Below are 18,615 nucleotides of genomic sequence, written 5' to 3'. Positions count from 1 at the left end.
CACAAAATCCGGACAACAAATCATCAAGACTACAGTTACAACTACTCACCCAGATCAGCTACCCATCAGAAACAAGGGGTTATTTTATAAAAACAACTTTATAAAAACAACTAAAGGTATGAACCAAGGATGACTGAGCCCAAAGTACAGACCACATTTTATAGAGGCCAAACTTTGAACTATGTACTTTAACAGTCAGCTTTCATTCAGTGCAAACACACAGACACACACACACACTCTCTCTCACAATCTCCTATACACCCACGGAAATAACACACAAATCCAATTAGATCCTGGTTCTTACCCTGGCCAGATCCAATTTCTTTCAGTGCCTGGCTAGGTGTCATTTCAACATTCTTTTATTGGTCTCATGATACACTTCACATACAAAATTACCCTGTTCTAATTCCAATCAGTGACTTTCCTGGATCCTTTGGATAGGGGAATACACTTCAGATAATTCTCATTTGCAGGTTTACTAGAGAGTCTTCATCCACCTTCACATCATTCCGTTTGCTCCTTTCCATGCCACACATACACCCTTTTGAAGGCTAAACTGCAGAGGGCCGTTACCTCAAGTGTGCGTTCTGCTAAACTGCCCACTGCATTGCCCTACCAGTCTGCTAAGACTCAGGACTGACCGCTATCTCTTTCTGCTAGCGCAATGATGGATAAGAAGAAAAGGAGATCAACCACTTTAGTTTTTTTGGCAAGAAGATAACTTCCTCAAAAAGTCTTTGCCTTAAAAAAAAAAAAGGAAAAAAAAAACCCTGCAGGTAGTCCCTGTGCCCTATCATCAGATACCATCCAGCCCCCATTCTCCAGAGGTTCTGCTGTGTGATCGTTTCAAGCTCTTGTCCTCGTGAAGAGGTGACCACGTGACCGCTGCTATCCATAAAGGCTGAAGTGAGTGTACTTAGCTAAAGGGCATTGCAATAATTTTTCTCTTCCATGTGAGAAACTTAGCCTTGAAAATTCTCTGGCTCACTGCCTGTTTTTAAATCATCTTTTAGGGAGGGGTGGCCAAGGGGGCATGTTAAGTTCCAGCCCATCCCCTTCTCACTCCCATATCAACTGCTCTTTAAATAATAAAAGCAACAACAACAATAATAAGGTGGCCGTCCCAATCAAGCCTTCAGATAGGCTTTCAAGGAAGTGCTGAAGACTTGCTATTCTAATAGGCAATGCCTCCAAACGTCTGTTGTACAAAAGCAGTCCTGGCTGACAAATTAAACTTGATTAACATTGGAGCTGGCGCTGCTCTGTACAGACAACGTGATTCCAATTGGAATCTCGGGTGAGTGGTGGCCTAAGTTGCTAAAAACATTTATAACCCCCAACTACAAATCAGCTTCTGATTCCAAATAAGTTATTGTGTCTTTCCCATCCATGTTGTAGCGTGTCACCATACCAGGAAAAAAAAAAAACATGGTAAGAATCACGAACCCACTTCAACGAGCGCAGCGGGACTAGAATATAATTTCTCTTTGTCCTGACTCTTAAATGTCTGTAGAGGACCCACGGCAGGGGAAGGATGTGAAAACAGCCAGGAATTTTGATGTGAGTTTGCCTTTAGCACACAGACAATTTTTGTAAGTCTGAGAGGTATGGACAAGCTCACATGTCTACACTGGATGCTTCCACAGTCTGCCAGGCTGGAGAAATGGGCTCTTTTGTTCCTCTTCTCACTCTTGAGTGAAAGAATAAACCTCGGCCAGGCCTGTCAGGGAGTTAGTTCCCTAACAGCCAAAGGTGCAGCCCTCAACTGGGAAAGACACAATTAGACTTTCCCCAAGGTCCGTTCGGGGCTGGCCCTTTCTTGATGACGGGCCACAAGGCAGGCGGATCTGCGAATGGTGCTGCTGGGTTTCTGGGTTAAAAAGCTTTTTTTCACAGAAGACAGTAAATACAACTCACTCAACTTGTTCTCTGCAAACAGGACTCCTGTGGGAAAGTTCCAGTTACAACCTCAACTCAGGTCAACGGCTTTGCCCTTCTGCTCTGCTTACTGTTCCTTCATCTTTAACTTGTACATCGGTACCACCTTTCCTGCTTTTTCAGAAAGCCACTTCATGTATAATCTGAAGATTCTAGTATGTAATCTTCATATATAATTTCATCCTCACCTTACTGGTAAAGAGGACATATGATTGCCACAGGGGCTTAAGATTCAGATGGGCTGGATCATGGCCATTGTCAGCAGCAGAACTAGCTGCAGGTTCCATGTGTCGCAACTCCCAGGAACAAAAGTAACGGCTCCCATCAGTGAATGCCGGCTGCCAGGCATCAGGCACTGTGCCAGAATTTTAGGAACATTACTTCATCTATTCCTCGCCAGAACCTTATCAAGTGGGTATTATTAATCCCATTTTACAGATGAGAAATACTGGGTTAATGAGGTTAAACAATTTCCCCAGGGTCAGAGATGCCATAAACGGCGAAGCCTCAATCACAAGGGGAGTCTGTCTGACTCCTGGCTTATTCGCTGTTAGAGAGCCTCCCAGCCCAACACTTTTTCTATGCCAAACCCAGTGTTAAATTGAAGAAACAAGTCTTCTCCAGATCTGAAGATTTCAAATATCAGTATTACTTTTAAATACCTAAAAAGCTTTTGAAATTTGAGTTTCGTCCACTTTGATACTGTCCGACAGAAAATACCCTAAGAACCATAAAGCGCTATCTTTTGTCAGGTGTTTTTACTGGTCCAAACACCATTCGCATCCATCTCTTAGTTCATTTGAAAGAAAAACAGATGTTTCAATATAAATTCCTGCATGAGATTTACTAGAATCCCCAGAAAAGTTTATGAGCATAGTAAGTTCTCAAGACAAACAGCATGGATTCAAGTCCCAAATATGCAAACGGACAATTTCTGGAACATAGACATGTTACTGAACCTCATACTTCGGTTTTCTCAGGTTGACGTTAGGGGTAAAAATACTTACCTCATAGAGATGTAGTGGGGAAGTAGTGAGAACCCCCTGAGCACAGTGTGAAGGACCAATAATCATAATTATTACTATGTTGTTGTTATTTCTGTCTCTGCAAAATTTCTCAGGATTGGTCTAATTTCACTAGGAAAACAAAACCCGACAGTCTCCTTAATGAAGTACCCCAGCTAACAAAGCAGCCTGCACCCTAGCTGGGAAAGAACACACCATTTTGTGACTCATAATTCAACCCCATCTCTCAAAACTATTATTCACTTGATACTATTAAAACCACCAAGTCTTCTAGGTCACCTCAGTGCTCATGTCAAACAGGTGTTATTTCACACAAAGTCATGTGTTAATTCAGCCAAATAAGAGTCATCCCAGAAACCAGAGTCACAGAGGACAAGTGAATTTCCCTGATGCACAAAGGCGCATTTCCCCCAAATATGAGAAATTATTACTTTACTGTTAAAACAAGCCTTTTTCCTCCTAATCAGAAAATGTTTACTAAAGTTACAAGTAACTAACATTAATAAAATTCCGAATAGGTGTATAAAAATCAAAGAAAGATGAACGCACCTTCACCTTCCCAGGGAGAGCTACTAGCAACATTTTTGGTATCTTTCCATTTTGTCTTTTCACTGTGTATTTTTAAAATGTAATTGGGAGCATTCTGCATTCAAAATGTTATATTCTGGGTTTTGTTTTTTTTTTTTGGCTCCACTTAAACCATTATAACATCAGCATTTTCAATGTTACTGCAGACTCTTTGTGAACGTTTTCACTGGCTGCAGGATACTTCATAGGTTAGTTTGTCATAATTTTCTTAACCATTTCTCATTGCTGAACTCCCCCAAGAGGCTTTTAAGCTATCAAGCCCAGACAGGATTTCTAGACACACAGCCCTCACAACGGGGGCCTGCCTGCAATCGTGAACTGGGCCATTTGGGGAACTAGCTATATTACCTTCTCGCCATAAGGGAGAAACACCGTGGGTCTTACTCTTCAAATGCCAACAGATCAGGAGTTCAGCGATGTGTGAACCCCCAAATGCCAATAGTTCTGGGCAGAAATTATAGCAACTCCTCTAAGATAAATAAAATTGTGTTCTCGACCATCCTGGCCACCCACATGGAGCACGGAGCTCAAATACCTCCCACCTTTGCAGCATGGGCTCCAACGTAAACACAGGGCTCGCATGTTTCTTCTCTCCTCCTCGTCCCCTACACCGTTTATTTCCAAAAATCACTGTTCCATCACCACTCAATACTATTTGCTGCCAACTGCATCATAAAACCTAGTTTTTAAAGTAACGTACCATGTTCATTCTATTGTTTTTCAGGAAAAAAAGAGAGGCAGAGGACAAGGCTTATGCAGGAAAAAACAATGTAGACCTTGCTTAGGGTCACAGACTGTAAACTGAAGTCACAAAACACACTCATCAATGCTCACTCACTACCTTCATGATCACGCATAACCATCATCACATCTTAAGATCCAAAACACACTGTCATGCTTTTCAAATTTAGGAAGAGTGGTGTGGTTTCAAGAAACAACTTGTGAGTCATGTGCATTTCCTACAGTTAAAAAACACACGCATATTTCTGTCCGAAGAGCTTAAAAGGTTAAGCAAAGAGAAGACGGCATTTCTTTCAGTGGATTTCTAGGCACAGTAGCTGGAATGTTGAAAATCTTCATTGTTCCTGCTAAAAACAAGAATGAAAAACAGAAAAGAAAGTACTTCAAGTGGAAAGTCAGCATAGCCTCATGGAAAAAAGAATGGGCTTTGTCACGAGAAGAGCTGGGTTTCATTCTGATTCCAGCCTTGCAAAGGGGGGATACACAGCCACTTTAAAGGGTTCTTTGAGTATTAAATATGGTCTCTACCCCTCCAAGGACCACCTCTGGCATAGGGCAGGTCTGTCTTACAGGATTTCAGTATTACCAACAGGAAAAGCCTAGACTGCACCTGCACGAGGGAAGCTGTCAGGTAGTCAGGGTAAACTGACTGTTTTATGAGTGTAAATAATCATAGACATAAGTCAAGGACCTAGAGATTAAGAAATTGAGGGCTACTGTTTTTTTTTTTAACCTTATAAAGCAAACTAAGCACTAGGGAGAAAGAACACACCCTTCCCAGACTTCTTGGCTTGTCCCCGGGCAGCTTAACCAACACAGGGGCCTCCGGGCACGTTGTGAATTTCCCAACAACTGCACAGCGAGGTTCCCGGCCCCCACGCCAGCTCTCCACCCACAGCCATGGTAGCTGTGTGCCCACCACTCGGGTCAGTCCCAGGCCGGGCTCTGAGCTGACCCTGACCAACCCTGACCACAGATGGCATCCAGAAAATCCTAAACCAGACCACCAGCAGCTCGGGACAAGCCATCCCGGCATCTCCCTCTGCTTTGCCTTTCCCTCCAGTTCTGGTAAATGGACTTCTGCCTCCTCCTTCCTGCTATACGCCTTTATCACCTACCACAATTCCAGGAAATGCAATCAATTTACCCTCACTGTCAAGGCTGGGTTCCTATTTTAAAATTTCTTCCCCCAAACTCAAGTATATCCACTAGAGGTCTGCCAGCTGGGGCCACACCTTTGGGCTAGAAGATCCCCCGTATTTGCCTTCCCTTAAACCTGGTCTCCTTGACATTAGTTCACCAGTACACAGCTCCTCCTCACCACGTGACTTCGCGTCCTTTGCAGACCTGCGGCTCACACCAACCCCAAAAGCAGTCTCCGGGATGCCACAGCAGTGCTGGACTGGACATCTGGCTTCCTCCACCACCTTCCTAGATTCCGTAGTGGACAACAGTAGAATCAGCATCACCTATTTAACTCATTCCAGAGAACAAACCGTTCTCACTCAACTGCAAATTACTTTTTTCACGTTGGACTCTTCTTCTTCCTCCCCACAGACATGACCTGAGTCCAGGTCCTCTGAATCGGTCATTCAGCCTTAACTTAAGTCACCCGGGAGCCCTGTCACTCCAAACACCACCTCAATGCTGTCACTCTCTTGCTTTCGTGGGATCCAAAGATACACTGATTCACAGATGTTCCAGCACCAGCAAGCAGTTTGGGGGGCCGACTCTACATCCTACAGATACGAAAGCAAGGCTGGAGAGCCGTGTCCAATATCAAAGCGTGAGTCAGTGGCAGTTCTGAAACTGGAGGCTCTCAGGCCCCTGACATATTCTTAGATGAATATGTCTATGAACGAGTGAAAGAAAAAAAAAAATCCTTGACACACTTCTCTGGAATCTCAGATTCTTCACTCCAGTCAGTAAAAGGCCCAGTCTCCACATCTTTATTTCATGTTTCCATATCAATGTATTCTTTGAGGAAATTTCTGTCTTTCAAAGATCCAGTCCCACATGCCCTTCAAGGTAGAGAAAATCTTCTCTTTCTTAAATTTGTATGCTCAGGTTCAGGTGTTTAGCTCAATGGGTTAACAGTCTTGGGTGTTCCTCCTGGAATTCCATGACCTGTGAGGGTGACGTTTCCATCTGTAACTCTCTATTGCACTACCTTCCAATCCATGCAGACTTTGAGTGCAAAGTCCAGGAAGTAATAGAAGGAACTCTGAGTAACTTCAGTCTAAAATCTTAGAATGCTTGGAATGCAAATATCTTTGGAGACCATCTGCTCCAACCAGTACTAGTTCCATTTCACAGATCAGGGAACCGAAGCCCACACCATTTGAGTCTCAATCCAATATGCTCTTCTCCATGGACGCCCCAGCCTCCAAATAATGAATTCCTCCATACTTGTGTTTCTGTCTGAGTGGAAAAGTCATCCTAGGTCATGCAGCTCTACAGAGCCTCAATCAGTGGAACTATTCCAAAAATATGTTTGTGGATCTGGATTGTATTTACTTCATGCTTCTTCATGACTTCAGTTCCACATGGTTTTATCATGAGCTTTGTTTTGGAAAAGAAAACAGTCAAAATCCAAATCTTTAATCCAGGGGTCTGCTGCTGCCTTGATGACAGACCAGCATGATGCATAGAATCAGGCAAACATGTTCCACTGAATAACTGTGAAACCCAGGTCATCCTAGGCAACTTCTTTTAGCCTTGGTTTTCTTATCTGCAAAATGGGAGTAACACCACCTACTTCTAAGGGTTATATTAAGAGTTAAATGATATTGCATTAAGGCAGTTAGCACTTAGCTGGGTACACAATGAGCATTCAAAAATGGTAGTCATTATTTTATTGTTATTATAATCTTTGTGGATTTTGTCTTGTCTGATCTGGTTTGCCTCATTTTAACTAGTTTCCTTGGTCTAACTTAGGCTGCATGCCCTGGGGTTCGGAAGATCTAAGATGCCCAGATGGAGAGGGGGGAAAAGGGTTCCCCAAAAGAAGTGTTTAGTTAACTAAGTAGGTAGACAAGATGAGGGGAAAGCTATTAAATGAAAGATAATCAAAATAATGAGGGTTAGTTTTATACTCTAAGTGATAACAAATTTTGTATCAAGGCTGATACAGATCATCAGTGGCCATTACACTGAACTATTTTCCCCCATAATAAATTTATGAGGCCATCATTTCAATTTGCTAAACAACCCCAGACTCAGGCGGTTTGCTTGCTTAGACCACAGCATGAATTCAAAACATATCTGAATTGTGAAGGGATAAAAAAAATGACCATGCCAAAGAAACAAATACATATCAAAACGCTGAGAGACTTGTATCCACCCTTCTATTTATAAGATTAAGTGAGTTTTAGAATATTTCTATCTTAACTAGAGGTATCAGTCCAAACTTTTTGTTGGAGACAATGTATAATTTTGTATAATCAAAATATAAGAATTCAAATATATTTTTGGAAATGTCTATATATTTATTTGTGACTCCTGATAGCTCAAAGCAGCTATTATGTCAAGACAAATTATTAGCTTTCACAATTGTGTAATAAACAGAGCTATAATTCATGTTCATTTGGAAGTGTTCTTCACTAGTTATTATGAGAGTTAACACACATACGTAGCCAGATCATCTATTATGACTGTTAGTTTCCTTTAAAAAAATGGCTACTTGTTAAGTAACCAATCAGGAAACACCTCTCATCAGCCATCTCGGCCATCTAAACGGAATGTGCAATTATTTCAGTCTGAAGGCTGACAGACCGTATTATACAGGATCATTTGGGATCAGCTTTCTAGTAGTCAGTCCAATACCTCTGTGGACAAGTGTAAGGTTGCTGTAGAACCATGTATATAAGCACTCTTCTTGGCAATGATCAACCGAAGAAGGTATTTGGCCTGGTGAGTCTAAAGACCCCTGTGGCCAGAGTGAGAAAGTCAAAGATGGGAACTCACTAATGAATTTTATTCCTCGGGCACCTTAAGGGCCTCGCCAGGGAGGTATTAATGAGTCCGTGTGAAGATGATTTTTGTCGCTGGAAAATATAGAGAACTCTTTCCTTACGTACCCATGAACTGGCTCCAAAGACAGCTCCTAAAGAAATGGTTTCAGAACCATACTAAGCAGTGTAGGTACTGCAGGAACAGATGAAAATGACATCAAACGGAACACACACGCTCGCGCACGTGCGTGCACGCACACGTATGCATTTTATTCTCGTTGTATTTATTCTGGTGAATTTACGGAAAAGGAAAGAAAACTCTGGGTCACTAGCTTATAGTCATACATCAAGCCCCGCAGTCTTTCTCACTTCTGGAGTCCTTCTTTATCTTTCTCTTTCCTCCAAAGCTGGAGTTAAGTTATTCCCAGGTAATAGCTGTCTTGCTTGTATTTTGTGAACTGTTCCCCCACCCTTTTTTTCCCTCCTTCTTTTGTTTCTGTCCTTCTTTCCTCCCTCTCTCCTTCCACGTTTCCTTTCTTCTTCTTCTTTTTCTAGCTGAGAACACACCAAAATTTGAAGAGAAAAAAACTGAAAGCAGGAAAATGCTTTACAGTCACAACCAATTCTTTTCAAACAGTTAGCCAACCTAGTCCTCCTCATTTGGACAATTACAGCCAAAACCAAGGATCTAGTTTCAAAGGGCAGCTGCTCATTTGAAGTGGGACAGGCACAGTTAATTTTTTCAATGAGAAAATGGTGATGAATGGAATCGAAAATAAAGATATCTTTAGAGCTAGACTGAAAAAAATTATTTTAACTCAAGAAGGTCATCCATTTGGAAATATTACCCAGAGAATTATCAAATCACAGAGAGGCACTTTCAGGAAATCTTAAGTGACTACAAATGGAAAGTATGCCTTGGAGACCAGTTTAAATGAAAGTCACAATAGTCACATATAAACGAAACCCTGCAAATTCCAGTTGCAGACGAATCCTAGGGAGGCCACTGGGATCCCAAAGTGTCACAATTACCTTCTTTGTAAACCACACAGCACTAGTAACAAAGGCCTGGACAATTTTTATTAATAAAAGTTTATCATAGATTACGATACTTAAATTCTTATGACTTTAGAATATTGTTTTGCAGACTAAAACAAACACATGATCTTTAAAACGACACCCAAGACTGGTCACACAAATACGTTCCCTTTGTGAAAACTCATTTCATCGGATACAGTTAATTTGTACACCTCTCTGTGTGTTACGCTTCAATTGAAAGTTTACTAATTAAAAAGAAGTTACACTCCATCCTGTCCTTCATATGAAATGTTTTTCCTAGACATATATATTTTGTTAAACATGGGAACACAAAACTGCACATCTCCTTCAAAGTCTTTTTGAAAGAAACCTGTAAGCTATTTCAGAAGGTTAGGTTTCCTTGTGGGTTTAGTGTTCTTAAGTCTTCTCTTTTGGTAGGGGAAAAAAATGTACCCTCTGATACTTAAATTCCCTATTCATCACATTTAATTCCTCCTATTTTTCGCTACTAAAATCTTTCCAAACAGCCAAAGATCATCATGCGTTATTTAGCACTTTCATTTTGTTAGCATGTCACTGTCACCGGCATACTTTTTCTTTTTGAAAAGCAGTTTTCACGTTTACCAAAGGGCATAATCAGCAGGACAGCTGCCTGCTGCCTTGTGAGGTTTTACCAATAAAGCAGTTAACAAACAGAGGTTTTGCAGATAACCACACCATGTTCTAGGTTATCTTTTAAGAACTCATACCCTTCCCTTGACTTTCATCTTAAAAATTCATGAACTAAGAAAACCTCAGTAGAAGAGGGAAGTGATCTGTGAAATAGGGCATTCTCATTTGTCACTGAAATTACTGATTTTTGAAGTCAGTGATTATTACCGTTGTGTTAAATTATTTACTTTCAAGGGAATTGGGGCGGGGGGGCAATCTCATAATGACTTTTAAGTCATCTGCCTTCAGGGCTATCAGAAGAGCCAATTAAGATATATATTTTATACTAGTCACTAAAAAAAATGGTGACTCACTGAAGTTTTTGTTTTTGTTTTATGTAAACCATTTTCTGGAGCCAACTGCCGGAAAAGCTTTAGATTGCATTCTACTTGCAACCAACAGTGACTGGCATTGACTCTCAGTAAGCAGAAGTTGTCTCAAACAACAGAAAGTGATTAGCCATCACTTGCTACACGACTGAGATAGTCTTAAAACTCCCATTTACCCCCTACTGAACCAATATCTTGGCTCATTCTAGAGAACATGAACGGGTGTTTCTCCAGCAAGTAACGTTAAGTGAAAATATGAGCCCTAACTCTGTAGAATACAACAAATTTGGTCACAAAGGAAAATGAAAGTAAGCACCCTAATACTAACTCAAGACACTTCAGTTGGAGAAAAACAGCCTGCATCCCATAACATTTTATGATACCAAATGAGATGCAGGCAATGTAATTTCACTTATGTGATTCACTTACAAGCAATGCAAATGCAATCTTGCTGATTACATTTAAAACAAAAGACTGAATCTGCTTATTTATAGAGCAGACCCATAGTCATGCAAAAATCATGCCACCCCCCACCCGGTGTGGAACAAAAAGAAAACAATCTGGCTGAAGACCTTTTCATCTCCACAGAAAGAAAAATGATGTTAACCGTGAACTCCGGGTTGACCCAATATGCTTAATAATGTGGCTTCTCGGTGCCCTCAATGGAAAGCAAGGTCAAATGTGTTAGAAATCCTTAGTGGAGGTGTTCAACCCACATGCAAACAATGTCCAACGTTTTACTTGGTTTTTTTAAAAGTGTTCAGAAAGCACTTTCCTGTTTAATCTTAAACCTTCATTTATCTGTGGGTGTGTGTGCAGGTACACACACACACACACACACACATCTGTACAGGGACAACAGTAATGTCTAATTTCTACAGGGAGCAATTGACTGCTACAACTAATTATTCACTAGCTGGACTCCTCATCATGCATATTTTATAAGCTTCTCTGTCTCGTACGTTGGGGTCTTGAGCATTCCAGAACTACTCATTTTAATCACCACCAAAAACGAGAGCTTTTGTTAGCTAATTTTCCTATTACGAAGTTCAACTGTTAGAAGTGAACGTGAAAGTAGCTGCCAAATGCCATCCTGGAACTTCCCAGAAAAGCAACAGAGCTGGGAGAATTCTACTTTTTGTGCTGCTCAGCTTTGAAAGATCTAACAGGTACTTCTGGCTCCCCACTAGCCACTGAACCAAGACCCAGCTGCAGCCACCACACCGACATCCCCGGCACTCGGCTAGAGTCTGACTGATAGCTCGATCTGCAGCACCCTAGGCTAAGAGGACCATGGCCAAAGCCAACTTGGGCCCAGCTGCAGCTTTAACATAAAGAACTTTAATAGGATACCCCACACCTGCCACAGAGCTTTTTCCAGAAATTGCATGTGGCTGGAAATGCTCTTTCCGGAGTGACTTGTGGCTGCAGGGTTTTTCAATCCTAATGAAGAAGACACACTTCAGTGGTCTCCCAAGTGATGCCAACATTGATCATGGCTCACAGAAGCAATTTTTCTGTGCAGTAACACCACTTCTTTTCGGCTGGAGATATTATTTCCAAATAGCAATCTTTGAGAACTTCTCAAAAACAGAGGTGCCTTTAATATTACCCTTGATATTCAACCACCGTCAACTCTCAGAACTGTTCTCAAATTGAACTTTGTAAAATTGATTGGGTTGAAGCATCCAACCTTCCATCTTTATGCGTCCAAGTGGAAAAGACCTAGAAGCATGTAGGTTTGCTCACTTCCACACAGCACAAGCAGTGGGCCAGGAACCATTTTACTTGTTTGGAATGTGAGCCACTATCTAAGCCCAAGGCATATGGCTGCATGATTCCCGATTCCCACATCCCAGCAAAAATGCAATTGCTGTCCAACGTGCATAGTCTCTGAGTAGGAAATGGCAGTGGTTTCTGGAGCTCTGAGGTCCAGAAAATGCTGCCAGACTTTAGAGGAACCAAGGGACACTTGGGTGGTAAGAAGAGGAGGAGCAATTACGAAATGAAAGCAAAGTGTGACCCTCCAGGGCAGAAAATAGCTGCTCCTGTTTAAGTTGAACTGTTTTCCATCACAGGGTACCTCCTACAGGGAGCCTTCCTTCTTTCATGTTTGGGAAAAGAATAAGAGCTGAAGACACTCTGACTAACCCAGACACTCTGACTAATAGTGGAAAATTAGGAAATAAAATTGGAAAGCAATTTAACGGAATTAAGTTGGATTATTCAAAAGAAAAGACTTATTTCAGATGTGTTCTTGAAGAATTTCTCCCTTGTTTCTCCTACTTAGTTAGGCTTTATTGTCTGCCCCAAACTGTATGTTCCTTAAGCACTTTCTGCTCACTAAGGGTCATAAAAAGACACACAGTGTACTGGAAACCAGTGGTTCTGTGTGACCTTGATTGAGTCATTCAACCTCTCTGGTTGCCAAAGGGCCATACGTGAAACTCTATGTGTTTCCCTCACAGTGAGCACCGCACACAAGTATGCAAAGATACACTTCAATCTTCTGTCGCTAATAATGCACCCGTGATTATTTTATCAAATATTATTTAATTCAGGTACACTTTACTATCTCTCTAAACAGGCAAAACACCCCTAACAGACAAGGACTTTTTACAGTTCTACATTACTTTGACTGCCAGTCCCAAGGAGATGTCCACATATTCATTTCCTCGTCAATACCTATTTACTGTACCAGGCACTGTGCTAGGCCCTGGGACTACAACAACAGGCAAAACAGCCACATCCCTGCCCCCTGAGCTACTGTCAATAATACTTACTGGTTAGTTGATTGAAACATTTTCATCCAATTTCCCCCAGACTTCCCACTCATCTTGCTCATTTCCTCCCTGTCCTGCAGATGGTTTCCAAGGCTCCCATCAAGCCAAACAACTTTTCCCCTTATTCAAATATTCTAAAGGTTCTCACTTCCAAGCAGAGGTGTTGGGGGACTGTAGAGTCACAAAGGAGGCGCCAAAAACCAAAATGTGAGAGCTGCCAACAAACCATCCCTAAGATATTGATGAGTGAGTGACAGGAGGTGGCAGGGGCACTGTCAACAAACTATAAAGAGGCACACTGAAGCAAGCAAGGCTGGCAACAGCTAGTGCCTGGGTGAGCACAATAATGGGAGGATGACTCTCTGAAGAGGATGGGAAGGTTTTTAACTCAGAGAATTTACAGTAAGGACAAAATGACACAAGAAATACATACTGAAGACTTTATCGACTTGTTGAAGATGTATGTCATTACCGAATCCAGGAGCACTGAAGACAATTCAAGATCAGCCAGCATCTGCCCCACCTGGACACAGCTTCCAGTAGAGGAAGGGAAATTCTGGCATCTGTGACTGTCCCTTTATCCTTGCAAATGGAAATTCCAAAATGGAGGTGACTGGAGATGGAACATTTGTGGATTTAAGTCACATGACACTGTGTGAGGCTGATCTTTTGATCTTTCTATCCTAGGCTTCTTATTCTGAGAGTAGGCTCTGAGGAACAACCGGGAAAAGGAGATGTTACAGACATTTTATTCAACTCTGGGGAGAGGAGAGCTGCCTCTCTCTCTTGTTATTCCTTAACCTTTCCCCAAGTTCCCATGGTCCTCTCCCTGGGTTAGGTGGACCAGAAAGCGACAGATCTAGTAAGTATTTTGTACTTCTAATGGCTTCTCGCAGTTGACCCAGAGGTAACTGTCTCCTGACTTGGCCTGCCCTCAGCCCTCCTGTGCACATACATGTCCACTCAAGCACACATGTGCTTAAGAACCGGGTCATACCTCGTCATCCCAGCCACACCAGAAGAAGGCCTTCTCCCTCTGATAATGATGATGATAACATCAACAGCAGCAAATGCTTTGATAGGACTTACTGTGTCCCAGGAAGTGTTCCAGGTACTGCCGCACAAAAATCAACTGATTTAACCCTCATGACAGGCCTATGAGGTAGGTACTAGTTTTTTCCCTCACTTACAAATAAAAACACAGTGGTGTACATACATTGCCCCCAGACCACACAGCTAAGAAGAGTCAGACCAGGACTCAAAATGCTGGCATTCTGGTTCTGGAGTCCATGTTCTCAAACACTACATACACTTAACTGCTTCTCTATCTTCTGGTCAAGTGAAGCACAGGAATATATTCCAGACCCTTAGGCATTTATTCCAAAACTACTTTTCAAAGCCTCGTTTTTTAAAACTGACTACATTTTCTTAATTTACTGAAGATTCACACTGATTTTTAAAAATCTAATCAAGATACCAAAAAGAGAGGGAGAACAGTGGAAACAAATGCACCCAAATGTATGTGCATCGAATGCATTCATGGCCCCCTAATCTGACTCCAGATGTGGGCAAACAAGATACATAAATCTGAGTAGATTGGTTGTTCATATAAGCAATTCAAAGCCTTATCATACCTCTCTGAACTGACTCCAATTCATCAAAAATGTAGGAACAGGTTATATATGGCACCGTCCATTAACTGAAACACACCAATAAATTTCCAAAATGTAGGACTCAGTATCAAAAAACAAAAATATATATATATATATATATATGGGTGCAGAAATCCCCACATATATTTCGGAGCTCCGTGCGGTTTGCGTCTTCTCTGTGCAGTCTGGAATCATGCATAATGCAACACCGCAACTGCTAACAGCAGGCGCGCACCAGATAATTTACACTTGTTTTTATGGACACGAGGAACTGATCTTTGAAGCTGTCCCTAATGAGATTCCGCTTGGCCCTAACAGCATCCTGAGAGAGTGTTCCGGTTTTCTACTTGGCATCCGGTGCATATTTATAATGCAGAATACAAGCTCATTTAAATTGCACATGTGGATTTTGGTGTCTTCCCTATGTTAAAGAAAGATTTTCCTATACTAAGGCACACTGACTCCTCAATTACTAAACCATACTTTCCCTAAACAATGTCACTGCCAGTCACTTACAGATACCTATCAAAGGGACAGGTCCATCAAAGGGTTTCAACCTGCAGGGCCAAAAGCTCCCCCAACTCCAGCCCAGCATTCTAGTCCAGAAACTCAATTAGGTCCTCAGCCAAAGGGGATCTCCCGAAAACCTAATTATACGACACAGAGTCATAGGACAGTCAGAGAGAAAACCTGAAGCCAGTCACCTAAATTAACAACTTCCTGCCCCAAACTGCTTGCAATGCAAATTTCTCTTATTATCTCCCACCTTTTACATACTGCCCCATGTAAATTTTTTTCTTAAGTTTGGCACTTCTTAATAGTATACATATAGATACATATATAGATGTATCTACATATTTTTTTTTTGGTTATTTCATTTTCAAGAGGTTTACACCTTAGTCACCAGTAATTAGAAATCCTTTACATACTTATTTTAAATTTCATTTGTTTTACCTTTAAATAATTTTTAAAAGGCTTTCAATCACTAAAATATACATATTATATATATATATATAATATATATATATATATATAATCACTATATAACACCAGTCAATGTTGCTATGATGGTGTTATCTGTATTAAACCCAAATCCCAGATTTATGTCAAAAGAGTTGTGTAATTAGAACCAGAAGAATTTACTAGTTTTTTTTTTTTTAAAAAAAAAAGGAAAGCAGTTTAAAAAATGATACAGAATAAAATTGGTTGGCTTTATGTAAAATGCCTAATTCCCATGATAACAAATGCCCCATTTTCATGGTCTTCATTTTAGGTAAACTCCACATATTAGGGACAGCCGTCAGTCAGACTCCTGGTAAGAGAACTAAAATATATCCTAATTAATTTCATGCTTCTAGTCAATGATCACTGACACCACATAGGATAAATAAATAAGCACTTTGCAAGGCTTTAAAACAATATACATTCTAATGTCTCAGTTTTTAAGCCAGAGGACAATATAGAAAATCCAAATCTTTAGGGTCAAGATGAAAGTGAAACTTCAATATTTCTCCTGTGTTAGAAATGAGAGTCTACTACTGTCAAAGTCAAGTCAGGATAGATTACAGCATTAGTGTAGGAGCATCAGAAATACTCACGCTGAGCTTCATCCAGCTCCATCCTGAAAAAAACACGGGAGACTCATAAGTTACCCTTTTTAAAGCCAAGTGTACCGTCAAGTCTAAATACAGGCTCTCAGAGTCAATGAATAAGTACAGGGGAGCACAGACTTCCTGGGGAAGCACGCAGTGAGAGAAAACGGACTCCCTGAAAACTCAGCTGTCACTCATTCATTCAACGGGGATTTGGAGAGTGTCTAGAATGTGCGAGGACTGTGCCAGGTGCTGTGGATACAGACGGGCAACAAGATAAAAGAGCCGCTGCTTCACAGAGCTCACAGCCTGATGGAAGACAGACACGTCACAAACACTCAGGAAACACATTTACAGAAAGCACGACCAAGGGAAAGCATTACTTGTAGGATGCACATAAAGGGCTCAGCAAATCCAGAGAAAAGGGTAGGGGGTCCCCAAAAGCAGGGACAAAGGTAGAGGGAGGAAGGGAAAGTGTGTTTAGGGAGGAGGAGCATCAGCATCATTCCAAGCCTCAAGGCTGAGGGTGGTGACCAGCCTGCCGCTCTCCCTGCACCCCTCATGACCTCTCCACTTGGAAAAATAAAAAATTCAGGAGGCCTGCCTAGGAAGCTGGATTTACAATATATCTTCTCTTCAATGTCAGCCCTGAATCCAGATGGAATTGAAGACCTTGGGAAAAACTGGTGGACAGATCACCGAAGTTGGCACTAACTGCTGCCAAATGTCTGGCTGGCACCAGGAGACAGGCTAAATTGGCCATAAAAACCTCACTGTAGTCTTGCTCCTCTCAAAGGAAATCATTTTGCCATCCACAGTGAAGCTTACCCAGAGGCCAGTCTTAGGGGGAGGCCTTGAATTTTGAGCTTAACTCAATTGCATGGTTTAGGGCAAGAGTTTCATGTTTCAGATGTGCAGTCAGGTAATCTGATCCCATCAGAGTTTTAATGGCTTCTGAAGAATCCAAAGTGTTAAATCCTTTTCCCAGCCTCCCCCAGAGCAGTCTCAGGGTGCTTTTTTCCAACCTCCATTCTCCTCCATTCAGTCTCTTATTCTCATACTCAAACTGCTCCTAAATCTGAGACACTAAATAATAGTCATTTCTTAATCCTAAATCCTCACTGTAATCTGCATTCTAAAATAGTGCACACCCACCTACCGTACCCCCTTAAAAAAAAAACAAAAATAAAAAACACTGAGAGAGGAAATAAAAGGATAAGGGAAGTGGAATGTGGGGAAAGGGTTTTTTACTTCAGGGACTACATCATTATCAGGATTCCATCCTTTTAAGCCTGGGAAGGACATTTTCTGGTTCTGTGGAAACCAAAGGCAGCAAACCCAAGGAAACTCCTCAACTCCAGTAAAAGGCGCATCTCTGAGAGTCCCCGTTGTCCCAGGCAGCATAGAGGACCTGAGATCAGTGTTTATTAAGTCTATGTCCCCGGCTATCAGTAGGTTAACACAGACTCAGTCTCTCCTTCCCAGTGTGGGAATTCCTCAGGAGACAGGACCAACCTCAACACTTTAATAAAAGTGAGAGGAAAACAAAAACAAAAACTTCTCAGCAAGAATAAAACAGACACACCAAACTTAACGACAACAAGAAGTTATGGTCATGATGGGTCAACGTGTCGCCATTAAAACTCAGCTTAAGTTCAAGGGTTGACGTGGTGGGTACAATCTTGATAAACAATATTATTAATAACAATAGTGGGGGGGCTACAGCTCAGTGGTAAAGCACATGCTCAGTATGCACCAGGTCCTGGGTTCAATTCCCCAGTACCTCCATTATAATAAATAAAGAAACAAACAAGAGAACAAAAATAACATGCACTGAGCATTGGGATACTGTGCCAAGTGCTCTGCTCAGTACTATGCATCATCTAATAGAACCTTCGCCATCAACTGTTGGAACATATATTATTATGACCCCCACAGTGAAGGTGAGACACTAGTAGCAGAGAATATAAATGAACACATGCAAGGGGCACGGGGGTGGAGAGACAGACTGGATTCTGGATACACTCTTTTTTTTTTGGAACTTTTCAAATGACTTCATTTTTTTTATATTTTTAAATGTGCCTAGATTTCTGCTTAGCAACAACCACTCCACTCCCAAAGTCTCCCCTGCAAAACCCATGCATGCATTCCTCCCCTCTCCTGTGCTCCCGTCCATCTCTTTGTGAGGATATTAAGTCCAGCGGTGGCTCCTGCAGCCCACGGTACAGCACCTGGCAAAACAGCGCTGTTTGTTTACAAGGTGAC

General features: G+C 41.6%; 1 protein-coding gene across 6 annotated transcripts in view; it reads right to left on the bottom strand.

The window, feature by feature from the left end:
- Positions 1–18,615, bottom strand: part of MPPED2 (metallophosphoesterase domain containing 2) — a 162,625-nt gene that overhangs the window by 127,266 nt on the left and 16,744 nt on the right. The window contains exon 3 of one of the 6 annotated variants that reach the window (XM_064492482.1): positions 16,357–16,379. The exons of 4 other annotated variants lie outside the window; for them this stretch is intronic. In XM_064492482.1, coding sequence (XP_064348552.1) covers positions 16,357–16,379 — 23 coding nt within the window. Of the gene's footprint in view, positions 1–16,356; positions 16,380–18,615 lie in introns of those variants that run through there. One more of the 6 variants, XM_064492483.1, reaches the window with a different exon arrangement.

Source organism: Camelus dromedarius, chromosome 12 (assembly GCF_036321535.1).
Source record: "Camelus dromedarius isolate mCamDro1 chromosome 12, mCamDro1.pat, whole genome shotgun sequence".
NCBI classification, from domain to species: Eukaryota; Metazoa; Chordata; class Mammalia; order Artiodactyla; family Camelidae; genus Camelus; species Camelus dromedarius.
This window is presented reverse-complemented; position numbering and strand designations above follow the sequence as displayed.